The 11,343-nt window shown below is 55.6% G+C and overlaps 1 protein-coding gene across 1 annotated transcript; it reads left to right on the top strand.

Annotated features, from left to right (window-relative positions):
* Nucleotides 1–7,784: 7,784 nt before the first annotated feature.
* INS49_013877 (uncharacterized protein) lies at nt 7,785–9,462 on the top strand (the record flags this gene model as incomplete). The annotated part of the gene is made up of 2 exons (XM_043174570.1): nt 7,785–7,850; nt 7,909–9,462. The coding sequence occupies 2 exons, from the start codon at nt 7,785–7,787 to the stop codon at nt 9,460–9,462; spliced, it is 1,620 nt and encodes a 539-aa protein (XP_043021515.1).
* Nucleotides 9,463–11,343: the final 1,881 nt, after the last annotated feature.

The raw sequence follows: 11,343 nt of genomic DNA, 5'->3' as shown, positions 1-11,343 counted from the left end.
GAGGGTCGACACCCGGTTTGCCCTCATCCACATCCGGCGACGGTACCTTCCACATAAGCGCGCACAGTTCTCGTTCCTGCCACCTCCGAACCACGAAAAAGCATCGGCCTTCTCAGACGACCAAAGCGGCATGTCCTTTTTCATCCCTTGCGCAACAACAACTTCCCCCATTTCTGTTGGGCGTGGGGGCGAAAAGATCCCGTCTCTCGCGACGTCTTCTTTTTTAGGACATTGTCGCATACACACATCATCATGCCCGCCCGAAATCGGCGGCCTCGTATAGAAACATACAAACTAACCAGTGACTATTTTGGATATACCCGGCGCGCGACCGCGTGCTTTTCCCCGGAGCTCGCTCACGGGCTGGGCTAGCGAGGGGAATGGATGGGGGCCTTTCTTGGATATACTATACTCGTACCCGTACTCACATACATTATACTCATACACATTGCTCCATACCCACTACTCTCCCCTGACATGCCTTTTCATCTTTCTTATACTTGTTGCTGGGATCCGGGGTAGCGCAGGGGAGAGCGGATAGGGAAGGGATACAGGCATCACTCAAGCATTGCATAGCGTTTCCTTTAATGTTTTCTGGGAGGGTAATGGGACGATGGATCAGATCAGTCAGCCAGGACGCGAGTATCTGACTGTTGGCTCAAGAGGGTGGTTATATGTCTGTATATGCCTGGGCCTAGATGACGACTCTTTCTCACTCTCTGTCTGTCTGTACCATGGTCTCACTCGGTAGCGAAATGCAAATCCAAGCGGTTTGAGAGATGATTGACGTTGAACATTGTTGAAGTACAGCTGATCATATATCTTGCTCCGTCGCAAGTGCCTTGCCAAGTGAACTCGGTCCAGTGGTCCCCGTTGGCGAGGATCACGTTGTCCTGTCCATCTTGATCCGTATGCTGGCTCCGCGGCAACAGGATGAGGAATCCCCCGACTCGTCTCCATGCAGCTCACAGCCTCGGTGTGAGAGAAGGCTTTCTTCTTTCCTCCTTACCGCTCTACAACTCCAGGCGAGACAGGCACGTCCGGCATCCTCTCCCGTGCAGAAAAAAGCACATTTCGACCGACCCAGCCAAGCACAATTACACGCCTACGAATGAACTCGCCCTGTCCTCGGCAAGCGTTTTCGTAGCCTTTCCCCCCCGGGGCACACGGCGTGCAGCCGCGTCCGCCTCCAGCACTCGGGACTGAGGCATGCTGGAGAGCCCTAGCGTTCGTGTGGTAGGAACATGGGGAGAGGTTTGTGAACGACTATGTTCTCTCGGGTGAGGTAGGGTGGAACAAAACTGTCCGGGTCTGTCCTGTCCTGTCCTGTTCTGGCGGCCATGTGCGTCGGTCCACTTCGTCGGTATTGTGATAAGACCTGGGGCCAGCCACTGGTCTTGTCTTGGAGGAATTGCCGCAAGAATAATGGAGATATCTACGACAGGGGCCCGGTCTAGGAAGACTGAGCAGAGGCAGCGCTCTCATGCAGGCCCTGTTGCGGCAAAAGACAGAGTCCTTGTGACGGAACAACCTCCAGGGCTCGCACGTGGGCCAGGTATTCTTCATGGGTGTGCTTATTCCTGGGCGCTTTCCAACGCATCAAAATCACGAAATATCAAGAAACCTGTTTGATGACACTTTATCGTGGACCCGCCTGCTACATTCCACTTCCTGTATTCGGGCCAGCTCAACTTACTCGCGAGCACCCTCCCCTATGTAAGCAAACCATAGATTGGAGTCTCGAGGTCTTACATGACGTGCAGGCCCTCTCCATGGTTACTACGCCTCTGTTAGTGACCCAGACGTGCGGTAATAGTAACAGCTTGCCTCGCGGTCTCCCACGGGCCAACGGCTTGCGATAACCGTGAGCCCTGTTGGAACGTGCCAGCCCTGGCGTCACGCTTCATGATGCTGGCTCTCGCGGAGAGCGGCTCGCTGAATTTAGATGCCGGTATCGCCGGTTTCTCCACGCGGACCTAAGATAGTATCGACGTGCAAGGCTTCCGACCTCAGGCGTAGGCAACCCCTGTTTGATGTCGCGATCCCAGAGCAAGAAGCACTTTGGCCCCACGATGGAGATCGGAACCGCAGCAAGCAACTGTCGATTAAATCAGGCTCGTGCTAACTCATGCTTGGCTACGTATGTGCCGTCCTTGAGTTTCGTGCTCCTGGGGCCCGTGGGCCCGTCGAGACTAGCTAGTGTTTAGCCGGCCTTACCAGGCCATGCATGTACCGGGCGTTAGGTGTGTGGAGCCACACGATCGGAGAACAGAATGAACAGGAGAAAAGCCTCATTCCCACAGGGCTTACTTGCCTGCACCTGCATATCCGCTGGGCAAGCTTGGCAACGGTGGTGAAGAGCGCATCAGGCTGAAAGGGGGCCCTTAGAAAACGGTCACGGAAGGAATAGGAGTCTGAAGATCCTGGGGGCGCCTTCTGCATGGCTGGCATGGTCACGCCAGTGCTCGGGCAGGGGCTGCAGCCAAGAGATAGTCAAGATAGATACGCGTGTAGGAGGATGTGACGTAGGTAGGCGAAGAGTGTCGTGAGAAGACGGGTGTGGGGCTGTGTCGGGACGACCGGTTCAGCTGGCTGGTCGGCGAGTTCTCCGATCTGAAGGCAAGCTGCTGGCACAGAGGAGATCGAAGCCGCGCCGCACCACCCGGCTCCGTGATCTCGGCGGAGACCCACCCGCCATTTCGATTCGTGGGTCTTCCACAGATGCTGTGTTGGATCATCGTGGTCAGGAATCAGGCCCAGTGCAAAAGAGGCCAAAGAAGCCAAACTCAGGGCGAGGAGCAGGGGGGCATGATGCGACGTTATTTTCTTCTTCCGGGGAAGGAAGGAAAACAAGTGTGCGCCTTCGTCTCAAATAATTCCAGCCGCATTTCAGGTTCACTTTCCACCGGCGCAGCCTGTTGCCTGGTCAGGGTCCAGCCAATGTTGCCCAAGCTGAACTCTATGGAACAATTGCGTGCAGGTTTAGCCGGTATGAAGGGTTCATTACCGACTGTGTGGGCCATGTTGATTCGAGAGAACAAAAGAAAGGTCGGGACGGATGTTACATGAACGCACGTTACGGCGGCTTCCCGCAGGGTACTCTTGTCGACTGGAAGACCCGCGGGCCGTCCATGGGTTGGCATGCCTTGGGTGACAGACGGGTGGGATTTGTTTCTCCGCAGAATGGCGTGGAACCTGTCTCGAAGGCACCTGACCTCGCGTCTGCGCCAGGCGGGAGGCGAGAAGCGTGCGATACTGCACACGTACAGATGGATGAACAGTTCCAAGCCCGCCTCCGAAACCCGAACCAGACGAGCAGACTTCCTGTTCTGGCCAGTCTGGGTGCCGCTCCAGGGGGACGCTGGTCACAGTGGGTCCCCGGGCGATGCAGCTTCCTCATGCCGGAATCACTGCGATTGGAGGAGCAGGAGATCGGGATGCACATGATAGATCGAAAGCTTGGCGGGCGAAGGGACCTTTGTTTTCTATATGTAGAAGCAAAGAGTCGGACTTAGGCCTTAGCAACTAGCGGTAACCCAGAGGCCCACGGGGCTAAGCCTAATGGCTGGTAGCATTGCGATGCGATATTGCGAACCTCTAGTCCGGTGTGGCGGGCTAAGGCTTGCCCAACCAATGTCTGTCACTGCAGCATCATTATTTCACTCAAGGGCCACGGCTTGAGATAGTAGTTGGGGCAGTGTGACCCCTTGCACCTTGCTGCCGTTGCCAATGCCGTTCACGTTGCAGTGCTGGTTAGACTGGGGAAGAAGCCGCGTGTCGAATCAGCAAGGGCCGCTCTTTCCCATCTGTGAAACCAACCTGTTGAAACAACCTGGGGCTCTTGCCCAGGGCGCCTGCAAAACAGGCTGGTATCACTGGGCTCGACCATGGCATCAACAGCGAATCTGCAGAGCTGGAATGCAATGTAATCTAGCACAAGCAGAGGCGGTACCACCAGTGAGATTGCAGCGTGCTTTTGGTGGGTTAGAGGCATTTCACAACCAACCCCTCCAATTCGGAATGAGACTGGCACTGCGTAGGGTACATGTCGTAAAGTGCACAACATCGCTTCGTGACTCACAGAATAGACAATTCCGTTCTGCCGAATAGGCCCTGCTGTTTTCTTTCTGCTGAGCAATGCAATCGCAAAGTGGTCTCATAGCCGAGTCGCCACCGTCACGGAGCCATGAACTAGCTAGCATCTTCTATGTGCTGTGCTGTGCTGTGCTGTGCTGTGCTTTGACATTTGGCAATAAAGAGAAGGGTGTCGTCAAGCAATAAGCCGGTGATCATATTTTGAGGGTAAAACTTCGGCTGCTGGGTTGCTGATAATGGAGAAAAGTCGGGGTCAGTAGCCACGTCGGCAGTACAGTCCCCGGCTCAGGACCACCGAGTGAAGGAAGTTGCCACGGCCCGTTGGAGACATTAGTAATCCAAAGAAAGGCGAAGATGCGGTGGTTAGAAAACACAAAGAGCAGGATCGGCATGTGGCGAATTTGTTGACGGGGCAATTGGCCGGGCGCGTGGGCGACGAGATTGAGACAGGACGAGATTGCCATGTCTGTTGGGATGGGATTGTGGAGAATTCCCATGCGTGGGTGTGGCCAGAGAATGCCTAGCACGGGCTGCTGGGACCTGGTACTGGTTGAAGAAAGGCTGGGTGACACCTCAGCCGTCCTGCTTGTCTCGTGCTGTCTCGTCGGCCAACCAGTAGACAAGAGCTGGGCCAGACAATTCCCCAGTGCGACGCTTGCACTGAAGTAGACGGGGGTGTTGCTAGGTGTTGGGCAATGCCAGTAACTGGTCAAGGGCGGATGGTCAAGCGGGATGTTCTGTGTGGCAGTTGAAGTTTGGAACATGACAGTAGTGCGAAGATGGGGAGAGACTATGACGGCGGTGCTGGCTTGGCCGGTGATGGCAGAACTGACGTGATGGTGTTGTACTTGTGCTTGTGCTGGTGCTGGTGCTGGTGCTGGCGGCGCTGCTTGGCTGCCAGCTTGTCTTGTTTGCTGTTATCTGGAAAATGCATGTGGAGGAGCTGATGGGACAGTGAGGTCAAGGTGACGGTACGGCGGCTGCTGTTCCGGTTGCTTGGAGGGTGTGAAAGGGCAGGAGGTCTAGGGACCAAAGGAATGCCCCATGGCGATCTCCCTTTCGACGGAGGATGGGAGACGGAGCAGGAATCCCATGCCCGCGCAGACACAAATGGCAGAAGGCTGTCCAAGCCCAGGTGAGGCGGAGACAGCTGCAGGGCAAGATGAGGGATTAGACGAGATGAGAACAACACAGTAGGTCCTCCAAGCTAGGACCCCAAGTGCTGTTGCAGGGTTGGGCCTTTGTCGCACTGTTAGTGTGCACCTTCCCCAGATCTGCCCAGATAGTACCTGCCGTCGTACCTCACCCGCACATGCTGGCCGGACAGTTTGTTCCGTCAGTTGCAGCCCGTCTCCCGCGCTGGCGCTCCGTTCCGTCCAGATGTGCCGCTTCACGTTCTAAGCTTCTGACGCTTTTGGCCTGGATGATCAACAGTGAGCGCACGACGGCTTCACTCTGCCTTCCTCGTCCACCCTGTCCAAACATCCTGCGGTTCGTTCAGAACAAAAAGGTGACCGGACAAAACCATCCAGGCCAGTCAGACCGTCCCGATCCAGGCGACAAGCTCAATTCAATACTAGGTAGGTGCGCAGGTGGGACGACAGCTGCTCAAGCGTCCAGTCCAGAGCACAGTCTAGAGCCAGAACCTACCGCCTAAAGCCCGGAGCACAGGCACAGGCTCAGGCCCAGGCACAAGCTTATAAGCTCAAGCACCAGAAGCCCACAGTCGACGGAGGGCGACCAACGAACCGCCGCGCTGGGACTGGTCGACCAACTGGCCCGTGCTAATGAATTCAACACAGTACGGCCAAGGGAGAGCATGCCGGCAGAGCAACAACAAAGCTTACTCCCAGCGAGCCAGCGCCAGCATTGCGGGGGTTTCGCTGCCCAACGCCAATCCTGCGGCTTTCAGTACCAGAAAGGCATTTGGACTTGTTCAACGACAACAACGATGCAGTACGGAGTGCACAATGGCCCAGCCCTCTGCCTCGCTCAAGCCAATATCATGATGATGCCCGGGTGATTGAAGATCTGGCTCGGTCCTGCCAAGTACAGAATGCAAGCCGGGCCCCGATCATCACCAGTCGGGGTCCAGGCCTGAGGTCCGGCTTCACCAGCGCCAGCACTGATGCTGAAGCTCCTCACCGAGGGGGCCGAACCCCGTCCCACTCATTCATACCTGCAATAACCTTATACTTGCCTTGATGGTCTTGGTCGTGGCGGAGCGGGGGCCGCATCACCAGGTGTGGCAGCCACTTCCCTTCCCCCAACGCATACATTTCAACTCTCTCTTGATTCTATACATGATCATGTCCTGGCATTGAGGGCGCCACAGTCACACCAGCCTGTTTACAGGCAGGAGATCGTGGGCTTGGGCTTGGACTTGGGCTTGGACTTGGACATTGATCTCAAAATGGGGTCGAACTTGAAAGAACAGCAGGATGAGCCGCAGGTGCGGTACTGCTCTCCATCGACAATACCTGACAGGTACTTGGCCCGAGAATCGCGGGCTAACAGGCCACTATGGCCCATCGTGTGGCCCCTGCAAATCGAGATCGATCTGCACAACCTCCCAACCGCCGTATCGGACCGGGATCGACAAAACTCAAGATCGAAAACACTTTTGCTCCGACTTCCCCCTACTGTCGCTGTGCTGCAATGCTGCATTGCTGCAGCACTCTGCGTCGTCAAAGCCCGTGAGATGGACGGTACTTGCCATGGCAGTCCTAATTCACGCTGGAGTCGAGTCACTGCGAGGTTCCGGTCTTGCCTGGGCCTGGACTGGGCTTCCAACACCCGTTATGCTATCAAGAGTGGTGCAGCTATGCTGCTGCTGTTTCTTCCACCGTTTCCATACCTAGTCCAGTAGCCTGCCAGAAGCTGCACTGCATGGGTGGGAGACATGCCTTATCGGCTCCTGCTTCTCTCATCCACACACGCAGGTCACCCAGCAGATGGACAATAAGATCGCAGGGCGGATTGGGCTTGGGGGCAGAGACACTTCCCGATCCAGTTAGCCGCCAGAGCAAAGACCGAGGAGCAAGAGAGCGAGGCACAAAAGGGCAAGAGCATCCCTGCAACGCAACGCTAAGACTAACGCTCGGGTGGATGGCCAGTGGGGCCCACTGGGACCCATTGGGGCAGGGGCAGCTCGGCCTGGTAGGGAAACCGCAGCAACGAGGACGGGAGTCAGTTCCCCCGCGCCCTTGCTGCCTTCCTAGACCGTGGGTAGAGCGGGCTTGTGGGCTTGCGGGCTGGCGAGGTGCATTGGTCTGCGGGATTGCTAGCTCAACTGCCAGTCCGTCCTTGTCCTTCTCCTCACATCGCCTCCTCCTCCTCGTCCCTACTGCTCGCCCGCGTCCTGACACAACTCAGATGTGGTGCGGTAGCAAACTTACCTCCTTGCTCTTTAACCCCCAGCCGCCACCATCCTCTGCCCTGTGAATTCTCCCTCGAACCCGAGCCTCCAGGTTTCTCATCTTACACAGGCCGGACATATACCAGATATACATATATCACGGCAAACCTATACGATTCGGATGCATACCAGGTGACACAACCACTCACCAAACCACTGCAACAGTTGATTCGCTCCTTCTATCAACACATATCACATCGCCGCCTCCGCCCGCAACCTGCTCACCTCCACCCGCCACCTCTGCTGAGCTTCCTTGCCTATCAACGTCAATATGCCTCCCAAAGGCTCTCGAATGTCCACCGGGAGTGCCGGCCCCAACGTGGGCGTCCCCAGGCAGGTGTGTACAGAACTAATACCCGCAGCTCGAGGCTTCCTCATCTGATTGTTTATCCTAGAGCGAGAGAACCGCCTCGGAGAACAAGGAGAGGGCATACATTGCCGCCTCACGGAGAGGCGACCGCAGCCTCGAAGCCCGTGTCCAGTCCGCCTATGCTGCTTCCGAGATCCACAAGCAGCGCACTGGCAAGGCCCTCAAGGTCTCGGAGCAGATCGTCCTGAACGAGGAAATGTACGAGGAGGAAGACGACCTTCCCGCCAGGTACTCGGCACTACTCAACAACAACGACATTCTGGCCAGCATGCCCCGCTTCCAGGCCTATGCCATTGCAACTCTCGGCACGCGAGCCGCAGCATACGACAGGTTTCCCAACCTCCAGAGGGACCTCCAACGAGAGGCAGACGTCAACGCGCAGTTTGCCGAGTTCTTTGGTCCCCGTGGCTTCTCGACCCGCCCGGCGGCAGGCTTTCAGACGCACGGCTCTAGCGCCCAACAGGCCCAGTCTTCGCCACAGATGACCACCGCTCCCTTCTCGCCAACGACTCCGTCCCACCAGCCTGCATTCCACTACCCCAGCCCTCAGAACGCACTCGCCAGTCCTGTCGACAGCCATGTCGGAAGTCCAGCCACAGCCAATCCCATGGCCTCCAACAGCGCCTTTCCCTCGCCCAGCATGCAAATGTCTATGCACCAAAGGAGCATGTCAATGGGCCACATGGATGCCCTGCAGGTGAACACAAATGCTCAGTCTAGAGCCTCAAGTATTTCGCCCGTCATCGCGCCTCAAGCCTCCCAAGTGGCGGGACAACGCCGAAGCTTTGGAGAAGCTTTCCCGGAAACACAGTCGCCCTCGTCGACGCCATCAGTGCCGGCCGCGTTCCGCCAGGTTTCAGGCATGCCGTCCCCAGGAATGCCAGCCCCCATGGGAACGCCCCGCCAGCAAAACATTCAGCGCCGAATGTCATCGCAGTCAATACCCATGTCGCCTGGTTCGCTCCAGCCGACGTATGGGACAGGCTTCACTAGCGAATTACCAGGTAATCTGCGCGGCATGTTCCCACAGGACACCGACTTCGCCGGATTCTTCGCCGGCGGGCAAGCTCCACCCACCACCGTATCAAACGCCACTCAGGCTCCTTTCCAACTCCAGCAGCACGGAGATTTACGTGAGCTACGTGCCAGGAAACAGTCCCGTGGCCGGAACACCCAGCAGAATCCAGCGCCCAAGAAGGAGTCACAGGTAGTGATGAAGCGCGATGGGGAGCCAACGCCAAATGTCAAGGCCGAGAAATCAGCAGATGAATCTTTCGTGAAGAATGAGACCACGACAGAGGACCAAGTATTCGACGGGAACGACCCATTGCATCTCTACACCGGGAGCCAGCCTCTTGGAGCCGTCAAGCCTGAGACAAGTCTTTCGGATGATACGGTAACACAAACCCTTTCTGACGGTCTCGAGGGTAGCAACTTAGGCGCGGACAATTTCCAGCAGTTCTATGATGCGGATGACTTCACTACGGATTTCTTCAACAGCAACTCTAATTTCGATCAGTTTGACTTCGATTCGTATCTTCAGATTCCCGCATCGCAGCCAGAAGTTGAGAATGACTAGTTGGCATCATGAAGGTCAAGAAAATCGTTCGGTCTGCACTGCAAAGTCGTGGCAAATCGAGCCACTCTCCGCCGCGAGGTGTTTTCAATTCACAACTACCCGCCGCGCCAAAGTCACTGGCCAAAGTTCGGTCTCGGCAGCAACACCACTCTAAATCAAATACTTCAAAAACAAAGCAAAACCGAAACAAAGAGAAAGAAAAAAAAAATGTCCAGAGCCAAAGGTCCAGATGTATTCTATTTCAACTGGCTCTGTGGAGTTGGGAAAATTTGCTTCGAAGATACCCTCGGGCTTTCCAGTTGCATCCGTTGGCAGTGTTGTCGGACCAGGCTTCCGTCTTAAGGGGCCTGGTATTATGTCCTGGCTCTATCCTCTCGGAATTCGACGTCATCGTGGACTGGAGAGCCGATGATGATTTTACGAATCATATGAGACTTGTGTAATCAACTGTTTTGGGGGGTTCCGGACTCCCCTTGAAAATATTGCATGTCGAATCATCCCGAACTGGTAGCGAAGAAAACAGCATTCGAACCTTTTAGGGCATTCGAAAAGGGATGGCGTTTTGTGAGCTTGGGCATATTTCTTTGGGGCAGTCTACTTGATTAGTGGAAAAGCTTGGCATCAGCGGTGTTGGAAAATATTTGACCTGTTTTGCTATTTCAACATATCGTTTCATGTCCACGCCTGGCCGGAGGGATGGCCTAGGACGCGGGAAAATTGGATAGGATACCCACGCCTCCTTTATTTCCGATCAATCACAACAACATTCTTTTTAAAACATGGCCATGAGAGTGCACACCGGGTGCATACATTGTTGACCGCTACGGGAGCGTGTCAGTGAGACTTAGTGTGAAACGTGCCTTCAACTTACGCACGAGAGAAAGGGCACGGAGGCAAGGCGAGGTGTACGCCCCCACATATGTGTACATGCCGGGCGTGTGATTTACTGTTTGTTCGGAACCACCTGGCAGACTTCCCACTCGATCCGGAAGCTGCTGTCTCAACGAAGGCGCGTGGACGACCGACCGCACGGAACCCGGAGAACACATAAAAGAACCAGAGCCTTGTGCGCGATGTGATGAGTGCCAAGGTGTGCTCAGTTACATGTAGATGTTCGCACCCTTCTGGGTCCACACTGTAAAAGCATTGAGCCACATCGCCGCCAGGACCGCCGTCTCTCGCCGTGGTATAATGATACAGATGAGAGGGAGTATTCAACTTGGCGGAGAAGGACAAATCAAGTTTGACCTGGGGGGGGGGCACGGAGGAAGCGTCGCGATTAATACACACTGGGTCTGACCACTAGGGCCTCGTGAATACTCCATATAGGCAAGAACCTCAGCCTTCGGTGCGTCTTGTCGATGATGTTTTCATTCGAGGTGTCCGCTCTATCTCTCTCTTTCTCACACACACACACTGTCTATCTTTCTCGCCATTTCCATTTCTGTAGTGGTCCAGCATTCGACATGATGATAAACCTCAACGTCTTCTCCCTTTCACCGCTGATCGTATGTCCATTCAACTTTGTTGATTGCGAGCTCGGGGCATGGCATTCGAGGATGGTCTGGATGGTGGTGATGGTTTGGCGTATGCTACGCGCGAGGGCGCCTTCACAAAGCCTGCGTCCACTGCCCCATTTTACCCGCCCGTTCGCGCGGTATGTCTCGTCGCTTCTGAGTGTTCTTCCAACCACCTGTGCTGCTGCCTTGTTACTCGACCGGGAGCTCAACTGTCAGAGCGCATCGTGCCCCGAGAGCCCGACATACCAAAACTAGTCCATTCGCTTCGTGAGCAAGTCAGGGTCTTCATGATTCATAGCCGAGAAGTCAAGTAATCTCACCACGGTAAAGCGCACCCTGTTAAGGGAGGTCGGCAGGAGCC

Source organism: Diaporthe citri (assembly GCF_014595645.1).
Source record: "Diaporthe citri strain NFHF-8-4 chromosome Unknown scaffold_7, whole genome shotgun sequence".
NCBI classification, from domain to species: domain Eukaryota; kingdom Fungi; phylum Ascomycota; class Sordariomycetes; order Diaporthales; family Diaporthaceae; genus Diaporthe; species Diaporthe citri.
Note: the sequence above shows the minus strand (reverse complement) of the source record. Positions and strands in the feature narration are given on the sequence as shown.